Source organism: Phoxinus phoxinus, assembly GCF_949152265.1.
Source record: "Phoxinus phoxinus genome assembly, chromosome: 7".
Taxonomy (NCBI): Eukaryota; Metazoa; Chordata; class Actinopteri; order Cypriniformes; family Leuciscidae; genus Phoxinus; species Phoxinus phoxinus.
The window spans coordinates 15662253-15680468 of record NC_136882.1 but is presented as its reverse complement, the minus strand read 5'-3'; the positions used below and the strand labels follow the sequence as shown (position 1 = coordinate 15680468).

General features: G+C 42.0%; 1 protein-coding gene across 1 annotated transcript; it reads left to right on the top strand.

Moving 5' to 3' along the window:
- Positions 1-117: 117 nt before the first annotated feature.
- Positions 118-5514, top strand: LOC307002176 (tubulin alpha chain-like). The gene is made up of 4 exons (XM_079619498.1): positions 118-243; positions 3706-3928; positions 4169-4317; positions 4403-5514. Exons 1-4 carry the CDS (start codon positions 241-243, stop codon positions 5378-5380), a joined length of 1353 nt encoding a protein of 450 aa, XP_079475624.1. The 5' UTR covers positions 118-240; the 3' UTR covers positions 5381-5514.
- The last annotated feature ends 12702 nt before the right edge of the window (positions 5515-18216 follow it).

Below are 18216 nucleotides of genomic sequence, written 5' to 3'. Positions count from 1 at the left end.
TAGTAAAGGGGGCAGATGGTTTTCACACACCCCAAAATCCCAAGAGGGAGCGAGACTATGCTTGTGTAGGAAGGACGGCCCCTCCTGAATGACTATCCTCACTCCAATGGGCGATCCCACTTCCTGTTAACCCCCTCCTTTCCTCCTCCCTCTCTATAAAAACCCCACCTCTCCTTTCTTCTCCACATCTGCCTTCTTTATTCCGAATCCTCAAGTCGGCCTGAAGGGAAATCTGACAAGATGGTAAGTTCTTAATGCCTGATCGATTCTTACTTCTAATCTTTTCATAAATCACTGACTTAAAATCCACATGTACATGTTTTATTTTACATTTTATGCACTTAAGGGATGCTAGGAGATTTCAGTAAGCACCATGACACTTTGATAATTCTCTTACAATAATGTGTTATTTTTTGTGTCAATGACAAAGTTAGCAGCACTGTAGTTAAACAATCGAAACACGTTTTAATGAAAGTGATTAAGAGTGAAGCGTTAAGCGTTAAGCCAAGGTTTCAGGCACAGAGCTGGCCTTTCATTATACAGAGGATGTGGCTACAGCCTTCAAATCCTGATCCCAGACTATGACACGCATGTCAGCAGGAAACTCCAATACTTCGCTTTTTCTGAATATAACATTTATCTATGTTTGGTGGATCTGCAGTCAAAATAGCTCGCTGAACCTCTTTCAAACAAAGAGGAGGAAAAAGGGGAACAGCACTATGAAAAATGCAGAATGAATGCACTCATGTCTTCTTAACATACAAAGAGGCATTAGTAGATGAGATCATGAGTGACAAAATCTGGAGCATAGCAGAATAATAGATAGAACTGTTCTAGTGAAAAGGCCGAGTGAGATTTCTCTGTGTATGACACAAAGAAGGGTGTACAGCTGGGATGGGGGTGGGTGGGGGGAGGGCGGGGTGGACTGAGGCCTCCAATGAACTCGCTCAGTCTCTTCTTCTGTACTTTAAAGATCCTATGACCATAGATGTGAGGGTAAACATGCATGTGAATATGATAGAAAAGAAGCGTTCTACATTGAACAATATAGGTCCAAAAGCGTAGGAAAATGCATGAATTTGTTACAGTATTGAGCTTTGGGTGAGCTCAGCCAGCGTGTTAACAACTAAAAATAAACTCTACTATAAATATTCCTCATTCAAAACAATAAAAGAATGCATCTAGTTCAGTGATTCTCAACCTTTTTGACTCCAAGGCACCTCATTGTCCACAAAAAAAGCACGAAGGCTGGTTTTCAAAACGGTAACACTTTACAATAAGGTTTCATTTGTTAACATTAGTTAATATATTAACTTACATGAACTAACATTGAGCAATATATTTGTTATTGTTACAGTATTTATTCATCTTTGTTAATGTTAGTTAATAAAAAAATCCAGCTGTTCATTGTTTGTTCTTGTTAGGTCACAGTGCATTAACTAATGTTAACAAATACAACATCCTATTTCCATAATGCATTAGTAAATGTTGAAATCAACATTATCTAAGATCAATAAATGCTGTAGACGTATTGTTCATTCTTAGTTCATGTTAACTTAAGTAGTTAAGTAAGGTTAACTTATGAAACCTTATTGTACAGTATTACCTTCAAAACTTATTTTAAAGGGCTTAATTCTATAAAGTATTAAAAGTAACTAAAATAATTATATTAAAAATAAATCATTATAATTTCAGAATTCCAGAGGATTTAGGAACAGAACGTTCTTCAGGGTTCACACTATTTTTAACCAATGAATGTCCATGACTCTTCCAGTTGTTTATGATTTCATGGATAATAATGTTTTAAAAAATATTTAATTTTCTACAGACCTTATGCCCCAGAGAAACGAGCGCGCAGGCATCTTTAGGATATCGCCTCTGAACTTCCGGTTTTGCGGTCGCTCCTTATATCTCTATGACATCGCTGTTCAGGAGTAATTAGCATTTGAAGTGGATTTACTTAATGTAAAGTTAAAGGTGCTCTAAGCGATGTCACGCATTTTTAAGGCCAAACATTTTTTTGTCACACACTGTACAGCAAATATCTCCTCACTATCCGCTAGCTGTTTGTCTCCTGAACACACTCTAAAAAAACGCGGTCTCTGTAGACACCCCAGGCTCCACAAACAGCAACAAAAACAAACTGGGCTTACCCGCACCACGAAACATAACAAACAGTGTTCCAGCCAATAACCGACAAGAAGGATTTGGGGGTGGGGTTTGGGGGGTTAGTGCGCGGACAGTGTTGCCAGATTGGAAATGTCCAAGTATCGTACCAGAAGCTCAAAATTATCGTATTTGGAAGAAAATTATCGTACACGACGACGACGACGGGGTTCCTGAATAATTCGATTGGTTGGGTCCTTACATGTGCTTCGTGAGGCACACACGCACACTAGCACTCACATGCAAGGTCTCCCGCACCCTTTCTCTACACATGCGCGCTCTTGCTCGCTCGATCTAGATTCCGGGAGATTTTAACTAATTTGCGGACAATTCTGAAATTATCGTACATTATGGGATTTTTTTCATTATTGATCGTACATCGTACAGAGGTCTAAATTATCATACAAATACGATAAATATCGTACGTCTGGCAACACTGTGCGCGGATGAGGAGGAGGGAGGGTCTAGCTAGCCTCCGTTTTGTTTGACAATAGTTCGAACGTCAACAAGAAGTGACGTCACCCAGGATCGCTTAGAGAACCTTTAATGACAGTTAACATGAGGATCGTAATGTTTAAAGCAGATGTCTTAACAAATGTCAGTAGACCGGGAAGATTTTAAAACGAGCCGCTCGTTCATAAATACACAAGATCGCTGTGAAAATACAGACCGGAAGACAAAAGACAACGACCGCAGCGCTGAAAAGGGGCGGAGCTACATGAGGTCTATACAATAAAATATTTGATTACCTGGAAAAATAACATAACTAGTTAAATGAATATTCATTATAAAAATGCCCATTGAATTTTAAGATTTAAGTAATTAAATATTTTTCCAGGTGTAGAAATCCTAAGAAATACTTTGATTTTTACTTTATTTAGCCTTTTTAGCTTGTTTTGTCTAATGTTAAGTCACCTTGAGGCCCCCTTGGAAATTTGCTGAGGACCTGGCCCTCTGATCTAGTTAAAGCTACACTGTGTAATTTTTTAAGTTGATTCTTAGCAAAAAAATACTTTGTTCTTTCAAAATTATCTGTGCTCATTCGTGTGCAATTACTTCCACCAACTAATCAAATCTCGTAAGCGTAGAATCTGCCATTCAGAATACATACGAGCGAGTCGCTCGAATGGTGGCAGCCATGTTGCGCCTCCATCTTAAAAATACATTAGCCAAAGAGGGACATACCTGGAAATTCAAGCCTCGCCTTTCGCGCTTTTACAATCAGTGGCACCGTGACGGATGCGGGGGGGGGGGGGGGGGGGGGGGGGAGAGATTACTCGCGACTGCCGGCAGACAATACGGCCACCGTAGGAGTTAAAACGCCCTTGGAATGGGAGGGGCTAGAAAGTAATATTCAGTTGGTAATCCTATACAATTTCACCGCTAGATGGGAGTAAATCCTACACAGTGTAGCTGTGACATGTTACTGTATCTTTAATTTCTTAGACAGCCATAATATGTTGCAGTATTTAGCAAAATTATGTACAGCTGACACTTATATTCATAAATAAATATACTTTACCCTCTTTCTTTCTCCAGCGTGAATGTATCTCTATGCATGTTGGCCAAGCTGGGGCCCAAATGGGAAATGCATGCTGGGAGCTGTACTGTCTGGAGCACGGTATCCAGCCGGATGGACAGATGCCCAGTGATAAGACAAGAGGAGGAGGAGATGATTCCTTCAACACCTTCTTCAGCGAGACAGGAGCAGGGAAACATGTTCCACGTGCCATCTTTGTTGATCTGGAACCCACTGTGATTGGTAAGTTTAACCTGAGGAACAGAATATAATCAATCTAAATTATCATGAAAACATTTGACAAAATATTGGAAAAGCAACATACCTTTCAAAAAAATGTTTATATAAGAAAAAAAAACTAAAATTCCTTATAAGAAGCAATAAAATACAAACTATTGTTGGATTTCTCATTAATTATTATTATTTATTTGCTATTGAGAATAAAAAAGAATAGGAATTTAAACTAGTTTTTTTCCTTTTCAGATGAGGTGCGCTCAGGCACATATCGCCAGCTGTTCCATCCAGAGCAACTAATTACAGGCAAGGAAGATGCTGCCAATAACTATGCCCGTGGTCATTACACTATTGGTAAAGAGATCATCGACCTAGTGCTGGACAGAACTCGCAAACTGGTACGGTTTATAAAAACCTGACTTAGAAGCATTAATGATTATGAAATGTAATTTCTAATAAGCTGATTTACTACAAATCCAACAGGCGGATCAGTGCACTGGCCTTCAAGGATTTCTCATCTTCCACAGCTTTGGTGGAGGTACTGGCTCTGGCTTCACTTCCCTGCTGATGGAGCGTCTCTCTGTCGACTACGGCAAGAAGTCCAAGCTCGAGTTTGCCATCTATCCTGCCCCTCAAGTGTCCACAGCGGTGGTGGAGCCCTACAACTCCATCCTGACCACCCACACCACCCTGGAGCACTCCGATTGTGCCTTCATGGTGGACAACGAAGCCATCTATGACATCTGTCGTAAAAACCTGGACATTGAGCGTCCGAGTTACACCAACCTCAACAGGCTCATTGGGCAGATTGTGTCCTCCATCACGGCCTCGCTGAGATTTGACGGCGCTCTGAATGTGGATCTCACCGAATTCCAAACCAACTTGGTGCCCTACCCACGAATCCATTTCCCTCTGGCAACATACGCTCCAGTGATCTCTGCTGAAAAGGCGTATCATGAGCAGCTTTCTGTGGCTGACATAACCAATGCCTGCTTTGAGCCGTCAAATCAGATGGTGAAATGTGATCCGCGACATGGTAAATACATGGCCTGCTGTCTTCTGTATCGTGGAGATGTGGTGCCCAAAGACGTCAATTCTGCCATCGCTGCTATTAAGACCAAACGCACCATCCAGTTTGTAGACTGGTGCCCCACTGGATTCAAGGTAGGAATCAACTATCAGCCTCCAACGGTTGTTCCTGGTGGAGATCTGGCTAAAGTACAGAGAGCCGTTTGCATGCTGAGTAACACTACCGCCATTGCTGAGGCCTGGGCTCGTCTAGACCACAAGTTTGACCTGATGTACGCCAAGAGAGCCTTTGTGCACTGGTATGTGGGTGAGGGAATGGAGGAAGGAGAGTTTTCAGAGGCCAGAGAAGACATGGCCGCTCTGGAGAAGGATTATGAAGAAGTCGGCACTGACAGCGTGGGAGATGAGGACGAAGAGGGAGAAGAATATTAAAGAGTCGGAATCAACCAAGTTCTACTTAGGTGCCCTGCAAAATAAAATCTGATCATTAAGATGTTTGCAAAGATTATTACTTGAAATTCCATTTTCATTACAATTTGTTTTAGATTAATAAAATTTGAACAATTAAACAAAGAATTATTTTGTGTTTGTGTGTTTTCTCTCATTTCAAGAAATAATACCTCTTTTTTTTTTAGGCAAGCGAGCTTCTTTCCCTTCTGTGATTTCTGTTCTTCACTAAAAATAATAAGGTGGTCCAGATCAAACAATCATAAAATAGCAATGGAATTTTTTTTGAGGAAGTCTATAATATCTGGAGAGGACCATCTGTTTGCATCCCCATTCATCTTAATGGCAGTTGCACAAAATTATTTCTCTCGTTTTTTGTTCAATGTGACTGATTACTCTGTGTTTGAGGTTTTCTTTATATTTGCCACATTCAGAGAAAAGTGCATAACACTACACATATATGTGAAGCATCAAAAATATGGACAGTGGTACAACATCTAATACATTTATTAATTCAGAATATATACAGATACATTTGAATAGCTGACAACGGTAATACAATGGGATGGGCAGTTAGCCAATGCTGGTAGATGCTGCAACTACATTCTGTGGGCAAAAAGTATATTTCTCCATTGAAATGTGTGTAATTGACTTTCCCTGAATAGTGCAAGAAGAATTTTTTTTTTCCATGGCAGTCACATGGTATTTACAGCTAAGATGATTAACTTAAAAAAAAAAAAAAAAAACAGGCCAGAAGAACCATATTCTGTATAAGTCTTATCCTGACACCTAGTGTTATGAATGCAGCAGCATGCAAACCTTAAGTTCCATTTACCCATTGTAGAAATGCGCTCTGGTGGACGTAGCACACAAATAAAGTAAATGAGTAACACAATACAGATACCCTAATGAATATCTCAGAGTAAGTGCTCCTTTTATATTTTACTTCAGTAAATAAATGTATTTAATTGTAATGCATATAGTATTAAAAGTACATATTTATGGACCGTTATCCGTATACATACTGGGAACTATATTCTCAGAAGGCGAAGCACTGCTACTTCTGCAGAGTGATTAGCGCAACACTCTGAGCGAACTCTCAGCTCCTCACCACGGGGCTTCTCAGGCGCTGCGAGCAAATCACTCCGCAGAAGTAGCAGTGTCCTTCCCGATATCCGTCCAGCAGTCTCAGTCTCTTCAGTGGACGTGTGTCAGCAGGAAGTGTCTGTCTCCGTCAACGGCTACAGCGTACAGGCTTACCAGGACATCTACCACTCTGTGGTGGAGCCCATCATGAAGACAGGTCAGTGGTCGGCGGCATCCCTACAGTCTTAAACTAGGACTGAAGATCAAGCAGCGACTGTGGGAGACACTCAACTGCCCTTCACTGATGGAGACGGAGCATCCTGATGGACGCGTCCTGGTCACTGAGTGCTTCTCCACAACCAGCAGAATCCACGTGGACATCAGTGAAGATCCCCTGCCTGAGGAACCCCGAAGAAAGAAGCCCTGACACTGAGTCATCGCAGTGTCACACAGCAGAATCAGCTAATTTAAATAAGGTGTACAGACTTCTATATATTCTCTATACCATTTATTAATATTTATAGAGTACGTTTTATTTTGTAGAGTAAGACTTTTACACATTGTGGTTGTTAGGATGTTTCTGGTAAATGTCAATGCGTTGATATGCGGTTTATAGATTGTTTTTAAGTGTTTTTTAGCACTTTGCTTCGTGGTTATTGGGATGTTTTTGGGTGGTTTCCTGTGTGTTGACATGCGTTTGCCAAGGTTTTTTGCGCGGTTGTTGGTGTGTTGCTCTTCTGAGTGTTTTTTCATCCATCCGTTGCTATGTAGTTGTCAGGATGTTTTGAGAGGTTGGTTGATGTGCGGTTGCTTTTAAGCAGTTACTGTAGGATAGGGAAGGTCAGGGTCCCTCACACGGTTTGCAGCTTGACGTGCTGTGAGGGCTTGTGTGCATCAGTAATGCTGAGAGCTACGCCACTGGCACTTCACAACTACTGGTAGGGTCACCCATAGAGGACAGGTCTCAGCTGAGATGCCAGACGAAGACAAACCACCTGATTCTGGACAGCAGGAGACTGACCTGATGTTCCTGGTAGAAGATCACGGTCAACAACATCAGAATTAGATGAATGGAAGAAAATTAAAACTGATTAACTTATTTATGTGGAAGCCATCAATGGAAGCAAGCAACCATTCGACAACAACAATGAAAGGGTTTATTATTAGTCTTTTTTCAGCACTCTTGTTATCGTGCTCAGCCAATCAAGAACAGGTAAGTATATTATTTTTTAAATGCTTTTGTGTGGTAATGGGTGTGGTAAATGTGAAATAAATATCTTCTGAAATTGTTAGTCAAATCATCACAAAAATACAGTTGATAAGAGTAGTGAAAATTATTGTAATACAACAATTACTATTTATTACAGTTAAACTATTTAACACTATTTATGCATGTTAAACAAAAACTAGTGATGTCAGTCAATTACTAATTAACCTCAGCTTTCTAAAGGTCAGAAATCTGACCCTTTAAAAAAAAAAAAAAACTTTTTTCCCTGTCAAAATAGGCTATATTTCGTTCCTTAATGAAAGAATACAAAATATGTAAGAATGTTTAACAATTTCCAAACAAAGCCTTACTAAAACAGTATACTAAGAAAAAAACTGAAATATAACAAACTATCACATCTAAACAAGTTTGCAAGCTTTCTGCTGTGGGTTACATTTTGTGGTTGGATAAATAAGAAAAAATATATACATTTTATTGAAGTTTTTTTCTCTATCCATATTCATTTTAATGTGGTCTTATGTTGTTTTAATCCCCAATGACTTTCATTAAATGAACAAAAAAATAAACTTCAAATATCTTCTTTTGTGAAGAAATAAAGTCATACAGGTTTGTGACGACATGAGGGTGAGTAAATGATGATTGGATTTTAATTTGTTGAGTAAATTTCACAGACATTAAATCTCCATTTAATGTCTGTGAGCTTGATTTCCTAAAGGCCAATTTAAAGGTTTTCTCATTTTTGACTCACACTGATTCAGCAGCACTCGCTTTTCAACATATCAACCCATTTTCAGGGACAAGATCTGACAGTTATGAATAGAGCATCAAATGCATAGGCTGTTAAACGATTTAGAAGAGCAAACTTGTCAATGTGACTAGTACATTTGCATTTATGCATTTTGCAGACACTTTTTTCTGCGACTTACAATATATGAACATAAGCAATTTGTCACAGAGGAGGCAACAATATTCATTGTATACAAGGCCCGGTTTATTAGAAAGCTAGACAAGCAAACAAGCCTGAGTAGATGTGAAATCATCAGCCTCCCTTCAGTGAGGAAACCTCTAACAGCAGAGTTTAGTAGAGCATCACTTACCTGTCACCAACTGCTACTGAATGACTGAAGAATACAGGCATCTACAAGAATAGAGACAGACCATTTCAGACATGCCTAAACTACACACACACACATACATAACATACATATTGTTTTATTTAAGTTATTCTTTTATATCAATTATGATTAGGCCTAGGCCTACATGAGTCAAAATCTGCAAAGGGGTAATATACATTTTCATGGCTTTAACTAAAATATTATTTTATATAAGAGACAATAAAATAACTTTGTGCATCAAAACCACCCCTTTCCTCAAAAAAAGAAGAAAATAACTTGTTTTTCAAAAGTCAATGAACTTGCAACAGCTGAATGTAGCTTTTTTGACAAGCCTCAATCAGTCTCTCAGTAACGTCATTTATTTAAGCCACAAAATAGACATTAAAACATCTAGAATGAAATGACAGCTTAGCGTAGGTTCTGCCAGGAAGACTCAATCAGTGTGCCACGTATTACTTCTCTCCTAACCAATCATGTGCTAACACTCACAGTATAAAAGATCGGTACTTACATTCGTCTGAGTTCGCAGATGCTGACGCTGCCAAGTACTCACCCGCGTCTCAATTCCAATCATTCCAACACAAAATCATATCGTCGGTTTTACCAACTCTGACGGCGCGCGAGTGCGAGACACGCGTGCAGGAAACTCATCTCATGAGAGACGATCTTCTAACATGGTTTTCAGTTCAAGTTCAAATTCACTTCCAACGCTTTCAAGTCGGTTCTCACGTTTGCGCTTCCAGCAGCCACGTTAACATTTACTCACGGTCAAATATTCAAACTTCATTCAGGTAACGTTAAGTATATTAATTTATTTGGCTACTCCGCTGCTTCCTTCACCAGCGGTGGAGTTCATTCGTGACTGTGGTGACGCGGCAGTTTTCTTAACTGCGGATACAGATTGTAGTATTCAACGCAACATACTGTAACGCTTTTCAGTATGGCTGGATAGCTCGCTGAATGGTTGTAGCATGTGTAAGCAGGATTCACGTAACTTATATCCCACAGGCAGCGCAGTGTTAATGTTTTTTCAGCATCGTTGATCCCACGCACACATGGGCAGTTCGCATATACTTCACGATAACCGAATATAAATAAACCAGCATAAGAGTAACACAAATATTACCGGCTTACATGCTATATTCAAAGCTCGCGCTCTCGTCTCATACCGGCTGCCCACTCACCAGACAGTGCGTTCCATTTAAAGGAGCAGTACCCAATCGGTCTTTGTCAGGTGACGTCACACTCGCGATACACGAAGTGCATTATGGGCGTAACCGCCATTTGTAAGGTATCGATGCTGGGGTATTCTGATGTTGGAGAATTGTGTTTTTCATTCTTTTTTCAAACTAAAACATCCTTAACATGACATTATCACCATCATCAATACAGCAAACCTATCTTTGCTATTACTGTGTCCTTCGGTGGGAATGTAAATAAATCCTGTACACAGCCGTTTATGAAATGTCCGTGGGCTTTAAGAGATTTATAGTTTTTAAATTGTTTACTGGTATATGCGCTTATACCATAAACAAGATAGTTGACAATGTCCAAGTATGAGGATGAGGAAAACAATTCGCGATCAGCACTCCAACTCACTGAGTCAGCTCATATATGGATCTATGTTCTGAATGGATGACAATTTCTCCAAATAACGGTACCTGCCATATTTATCGAGTTTATTGCGGTACGACCTTTTCTCAGTTTTCTTGTGCTTCTCCAGTTTTGCGAGTTATTTACTTGTTTTCTCTACTATTGTAATCTCTTCAATGCTCACAGTCAGTAGCAATACCTCAAAAATGGCGGCGCGGTGACGTCACACACAACAAACCCACGTGTCTGACAAAGACCGATTCAACTCGTTATGCCTTTTCTTAATTCATCAGCTTCGGCATTTACAGAGATGTCCGGCTATTTTTAGTTTTTCACGTTAATATATGACCACCATATCTATAAAGGAAAAAGCTTAGCTTAAGAGAACAGTTGGTCACTATATTTATGCATATGCTGTAGTATAGTACAAAGACAGTATATTATATATTTACAAGTGCTGGAAATTCTCTAATAAATGTTTTATACTATTTATATAAAAAAAAAATTCTACAATAACAGATATGGTACAATCGTTGTAACGCGTCTTCCTGGTGACTACTTTAATCCACTGATAGCATGTGTCACCAAAACAAATCACAGTCAAGAGACTTAAGTGACATTGTTTTACTCATCTGCATGATTTAAATGTTAATATATTTTTTCCTATCCAAGGGACTCACTTGGTTGCCATGGCCAGCATCTCCCGGCCGTGGATAAAACTTAATTCCTACAAGAGCAACTCAAGAGTAATGTTAGGTACATGCTGTGCAGCTGAAAATGTATTCTACGCTCAAGTCAACAACACAATATCAAGTGTATCGAGGTAGTATCTTATCGGTATACCGTTACCTCACTTCAGGTAAGTATCGTACTAAGATTAATAAGATTAAGATTTAGTGCTATTAAAATAAATAAATTGGCACTGCCCTCACAATTCGATTCGATTACGATTCACCAGGTAACGATTCGATTCTACGACGCTTTGCGATGCATCAAAATTATTCTGCACACAAGGCAAATTTTTCACCAGTCATGAGGCTTACAAGCAGTCTTATATTGAACAACAGATTTTTAGGCTGCTATGTGTGTATTGTCACTCTTCTGTATCTTTGACATAAATGTCATTAAACAAAATAAAATTGAATGGTACAGGGTATTGGATATGGCATTTTCAATGCTGAAAAAGAAAACATAAATCACTGCTTTCAGTGCTTTGAACGAGAAATGTTTCTCTTCTCTGCTTTCGAACCATTTGAAATTAAATAGTGCAATAATAACAGCCAACTTTTGTTGTTGTATTGCCAACGTGCTTGGTTTTAGTGTGGCAGGTTTTAAACATCGCGTAAGTTTTGTCTCGTTTCCCATTAACTTCGTAGAATCCTAAACGTGCCCAGATGTCCGCTTTCCAAGCTTTGGGTGATTTTAATTACCCGTCTATCGCGGCCATCTCCCTCCGCCTCAGCCATCTTGATTGTTGTTGTTGTTATGCCGCCGGATGTAATTGAAACTTCACAACTTTATTGTCCAACCCAAGGCCAGAAAATAAACTGCGACATAATCGATTATGGCACTTTGCCGCATCGATGCTGAATCGTGCATGCCCCGCATGCGATGCATCACCGAATCGATTATTGTCGACACCACTAGTATATGCTTTCTGCTCGGTCATCGATCATTCACTATGAGTATCTCTATTCTAAGCAGGGCATCTATCTTGTCTGTTAACGCTGGCCCACCGTGGCGAATTAAGCGACCCGATTCAGCTAGACGAGGGTGCATGTCCAATCTCAGATTTGGGCATTCGGAACAGCTAAGGTCAGACATATTACCAAGACTACTCCGGCTTCGTTCATCCACGCCTCAGAATTATCCTATAGCGGCTGCTAACGTCCTTTTGGGTCGAAGTGGCGGTAAAACTTGTATGTGCTAACGAAGCTCTGTTGCGTCACTAAGGCAGATCTTGTCAGGCGGTCATTCTATTTCTGAATGTTGTCTGGCAATCAGTAGTCTCAATTTCATGATTAAGGTCGCGCTCATTCCTGGCCACTGCAATGCCATATCTACGCGCTTTCAAGCTTTAGTCTTCAGGCTTCAGATGGCTTCACCCTTCAGCAACCCGGTTCCATCACCCTGCCCTCCTCTAACAGAGATCATGTAAATTAAGTCAATCCAGCTAGACCATATTTCACTGAAGGCATGGCTCCCAACACCTTAAAAGCTCAGACTCTGCAGTATTTGTTATAATGTTTCGCTATCTTTTCAGATTCCTCTTATTTCCCATCCTGATCATGGCCGGTTGTTCCTTCCTCGTCTACAATCACAAAATCTAAGTGTGGTAGGTCTCCGGTGTCCCCAGGGTGCGTGCGAGGGGTTATGGCTCAGAAAGCCCCACAGATATGTTCGTATAGATGCCGGATTTGTCATTGAGGGTGAGTAAAGCACACAGTTTTTGTCTATCCCTCGGATGCAGTCAGGCTACTGCTCCCAGCACAGGGGGCGGAGTTTCAACAGCTCGTACTACAGCTTCGCTTACCCCTAACAGACAAATTTCAAAACTTTTAGCTTGTTCAAATCAAGTCAGTCAAAGATGGAGAGACCCAAGAAGTGTAAACATGTAGACCTCACTTCAGGATGGTTAGTTCATGATTATGCAGCTTTTGCTCATTCTGTTTTGATATCTATAAATCATATTCTGGGGACTGGATTTATGTAATTTTAGGGTTTGTGATGCCACTAACCCAGGAGGAATGCCGCTCAGCGTTTGTCGTAGTCCTTAAAGCAATCTCGTTAAATGAAAATCTTCCATGGTTGACCTTTGTGTGTTGTAACTTTGCTGAATGTACTCTAGAATTCAAGTTCTGTTATCACATTAACAATTTCCAAAATTAGCAATAAATTCTGTTCCTTCTCATCTATGATTAAATTCCTTAAAATCTGCCAAGTTCTCAGATCACTCCCCCTGTTATCCAACCTAATGAAGCACCTCTATCTAAAGCCTGATTCAGGGCTCATTTAGTGTCTGTCCTCAAAAGCTGCCATCTACCCCTTTTCTCTATACTGGCCATTCCACCAGAATTGGGGCAGCCACTACAGCAGTTGAACGAGGAGTTTCTACATCAGCCATTAAGATCATGGGAAGATGGTCTTCATCTGCTTTCGAATCCTACATAAGAACCGATTCTATAATTATCCTTGAAGCTCAGCAAGCTCTCCAGTAACGATCCAGGTAAATCCTAATGCAAATACTGGTGGTGGTGTCTCGGTTGTATATCACTCACTTACCGAGCAGCAGCCTAATTCACATCATCTGATAAGCCACATCATGTCTGTCTCTATGTGTTGCATCTCCGTTCTGTGTGGCTGTTCAGCCTGTCTCTCGTCTTTGTGTGATCCTTCTCGGCCTAGTGGCTGAGCTCGGTCTTGTCCCAAGTAGGCGGCCATAGCCATGGTCTGTGTGGCCTATCGTGGCCTTGTCCTCATGGTCCATCGCGGCCTGGTTCGTGTGGCCTAGCGGCCTTGTCTCGTGAAACTTGTCTTTTGTGTGGCATTAGCGGCCGTTGTGGCTCCTAAGCGGTCTCGTCTATGTGGTCTCCCATGGCCGCGTGGCCTACTGTGGCCTTGTCCCGTAAGGCCATTGTGGTCTAGTGATCTCTAGAGGTCGTGGTTTCATGTGGCTTTACGGCCTTGTCTATGTTTAGCCCGTCTATGTGTGGCCTTTAGCGGCTCGTAGCTCATTGCTGCTCTGTCCTGTTTGTGGCCATTCGTGGTCGGGTCCATCGCGGCCTCTGTTCTGTGTGGTCTATCATGGCCGTGTGGCCTATTGTGGCCTTGTCCTATGTGTGGCCCATCGTGGTCTGTGGTCCATTGTGGCCTCGGTTTCATGTGGCTTAGTCGCCTCGTCTTATAGGCTTTGTCTCTGTGTGGCATTAGCGGCCGTTGTGGCTCCTAAGCGGTCTCGTGTCTTTGGTCTCCCATGGCCGTGTGGCCTACTGTGGCCTTGTCCTCCAAGGCCCATCGTGGTCTAGTGACCTATAGAGGTCTCGGTTTCATGTGGCCTAATGGTCGTGTCTGTTTAGCCGTCTACGTGTGGCCTCAATGGCCTTGTCCTATGTGCGGTCCATCGCGGCCGCTGTTTCGTGTGGCTTAGTAGCCTTGTCTTATAGGTTCGTATTTATGTGGCATTAGCGGCCGTCGTGGCTCCTAAGCGGTCTCGTGTCTGTGGTCTCCCATGGCCGTGTGGCCTACTGTGGCCTTGTCCTTTATGCGGCCATCATGGCTTGTGGCCCGTCGCGGCCTCGGTTTTATGTGGTCCAATGGCCGTGTGGTCTATCGCGGCCTGTCCTGTGTGTGACCCATCGTGGTCTCGTGGCCATTGTGGCCCTGCTTATATGTGGTCTATCATGGCTGTGTGGCCAATGTGGCTTGTCTGTGTGTGCCCTTGAGGTATGTTGGTCCATCGCGGCCTTACTACGTGTGGTCGAAGCCGGCCTGTGGTCAAGCATGACCTTGTGTTTATGTGGTCTATCATGGCCTGTGGTCAAGCTGACCTCGTGTTTATGTGGTCTATCATGGCCTGTGGTCAAGCATGACCTTGTGTTTATGTGGTCTATTATGACCTGGCGCCTCATCGGCTTTTATGTGCGGCCCATCGTGGTCAAGTGGTCCATTGTGGCCTCGTTTTTATGTGGTCATCTCGACCTTGCGCTATTATGGCTTCTGTGTGTGGTCCATTGGACCTCGTCTCTATGTTGTCTGTTTCACCATGTTCACGTACAGCCATCACGGTCTAATGGTCTATTGCGGCCGTGTCTATAGGCATCATAACCATGCATTATTTATAAAAAAAATAAATAAAAAAAAGTATATACCCACTATATTGCTTTTATTACGTTATTTTTCTAACTTCTCTTTCTCGTTTCAGGAACTGCAGGATGCTCGACCGGTGGGTATACTCAGGGCCGGATTAAGAGTTCAGAGGCCCCTGGGCACAATGACTTGTAGGACCCCCCCCCCCCCCCCCCCCCCACCCCCCTCTCCTTACTTAATATACAAATGAAATAAACAGTGCTTTATTTTTTCAGCTACAGTATGTGTATTTAACAGCATTGAAGAAAGTCATTAAATGATATGAAATATGAAAATAAAACACAACATAGACTTCACTGTATAAATTGTACATTGATTCTTATTAAAGCTACTATTAAAGTTCTCAGTCAAGACAAGAGTGAGGGATTTGCTCTTTGTATTTTGTTGTTTTATTAACAGGGAAATTTTTAATTGTCATCATTTAGCCTACTCTCTCAAGCCGTTTCAAACCCAAATAAGTCTCCCTCTTCTGTTGAAAATAAATGTTATTTGGAAGAATGTGGGTAACCAAACAGTTGATGTAGAGACTTCCATAATAGTTTTTTCCCACTATGGTATGGGGACCAGCAACCGCCCGGTTAGCCACACTCCTCAAAATATCTTCTTTTGCGTTCAGCACAAGAAAGAAATTAATACATGTATGGAACAACATTAGAGTGAGTGAGTAAATAATGACAATTTTTATTTTTGGGTAACTATCCCTTTAAGGACAAGCGGATGCATGTTTACTATTAGGGCTACTGTCTCTTTAAGATCTGCCCGCGACGAGTCTAATATACACGCATTTGACAAGCAGATTTGTTTCTTATTTTTTCTACTTTTCTTTCACTTTAGACATAACCAACTTTGTTTATGTAAACCTTGTGTGTATTTGACAGTATTAGCGCAATAAGACTCGAAAGATAACTTAGTCCAGTAGCGCTGTTAGACAGGCTTTTAGTGCATGTGCGCGTCGTGTAACGTTATTGCGCTCAGAAAAGCGCCCGTTAGAACAGCGCATCAGCAGCGAATGACATGTTTAACCGGCAAGGCTTTAAAGCACATGCAAATAATTAATTTTTATAAACTACAGTGTCCCGTTCCTCTGCATTTCATGTGAATATACGTCGCGCTGTACAGTAGGCTATGTTGAGACGGAGGCGCCAGAACTGCAAACTGATAGAATGCACGATCCTACGATATTTCTTCAAAAGCAGATCGTGGAGACATTTTAATCATAATATTTGACATAATATGTGACGGTGCCCAGGGCCCCTTAGATGTCCTGGGCCCCTGGGCAATTGCCCAGTTGCCCTGATGGTTAATCCGGCCCTGGGTATACTTACTTTCAGTTCTTTGGGGGTGGGCTCCGTCCCGGTGGAATTATTCCTCCACCTATCTTTGGGGGTCGGCTGCGCCCCTGCCTTCGTCTTCAGGCAGGATATGCAGATTCCGCTACCCTCGCATTGCTCTCTAAGGACGGGGCCTACGCCAAAGAACTTTATAAATTCATGCTTGCTGGGCTGTTAATAAATATACGCTGTTATATCAATTTATCTCCCGAGTCTTTCTGGTAGAAATGACAGCTTTAGCGTAGGTTCTGCCAGGAAGACTCAATCAGTGTGCCACGTATTACTTCTCTCCTAACCAATCATGTGCTAACACTCACAGTATAAAAGATCGGTACTTGCATTCGTCTGAGTTCGCAGATGCTGACGCTGCCAAGTACCTCCATCCTCCCCAACCACCACCCAGATGGCACCTTCCCCTTCATCCTCCCCACCACCACCAGGATGGTCCCTTCCTTAACCTCCAGGGGGGGTCGGCTGCGCCCCTGCCTTCGTCTTCAGGCAGGATATGCAGATTCCGCTACCCTCGCATTGCTCTCTAAGGACGGGGCCTACGCCAAAGAACTTTATAAATTCATGCTTGCTGGGCTGTTAATAAATATACGCTGTTATATCAATTTATCTCCCGAGTCTTTCTGGTAGAACTATACACATAAAACATTTCAAACGTGTGCAGCACAAAGAAAACCCCCAAAACGCTAGTTACGCATGTAACTGTGGTTCTGTTAATTCTGGATGACCGCCAGAGGCAGTGTAAACACTATGGATCATCGCAGCGCCAGCCAGATAGGTCGAGAGAATATACCAACAAAGTCACGTGGCGTGACGTATGCTGAGCCCTGGAGGTTATAGGCTACAGTAGCTCAGCACTCTACCTCGGTACGCCTTTCTCGCGCATTCCGAGTGACTGAGAACTCTGGCGGTCATCCAGAATTCACAGAACCACAGTTACATGCGTAACTAGCGTTCTGTTTCATTCTTACTGACCGCCAGAGGCAGTGTAAACACTATGGATGACACATACCAACATAGTCATGAGGAATGCCACCCACCTGATGAAATTAAGGCTGCTCCAGAAGAACCGCAGAACTAACGGCATGATGAGCAGCAACGTTGACTTTATAAAACCGGTCAAACGTGCATGGAGAAGTCCAGGTAGCAGCAGTGCAGATATCCACCAGGGAAACTCCTCTGAAAACAGCCCATGAAGATGAGATGGCCCTAGTGGAATGGCAAGTTAGTCCCCAGGGCAGTGGTCTCCCTGCTGCCTTGTAAGCCAGTGTAATGGTCTCTACTATCCAGTTCGACAACCTCTGCTTCGACACTGGAGCACCTTTCTTCGCACCACCATAGCAGACAAATAACTGGTCCGTCTGTCTAAATTGAACAGTAGAGTTCACATAATACTTCAAGGCACGAACAGGACACAAAAGTTGGGCACTTGAATCAGACCCTGAAGAAGTCTGAAAAGACGCCAGTTCAATGTGCTGATTTATGAACTGAGGAAGAAGGACCTTCGGAAGAAAAGAAGGATTGGGTCGTAGAACCACCCCGGAGTCATCCGGTAACCAACGCAAGCACAGTTCGCTAACAGACAGCGCGTGC

Bases quoted from the DNA above. Each gene is read 5' to 3' on its own strand.
- LOC307002176 (XM_079619498.1), top strand. The intron at 3,929-4,168 runs GTAAGTTTAACC...TTTCCTTTTCAG, and splicing joins TCTGGAACCCACTGTGATTG to ATGAGGTGCGCTCAGGCACA. The intron at 4,318-4,402 runs GTACGGTTTATA...CAAATCCAACAG, and splicing joins TGGACAGAACTCGCAAACTG to GCGGATCAGTGCACTGGCCT.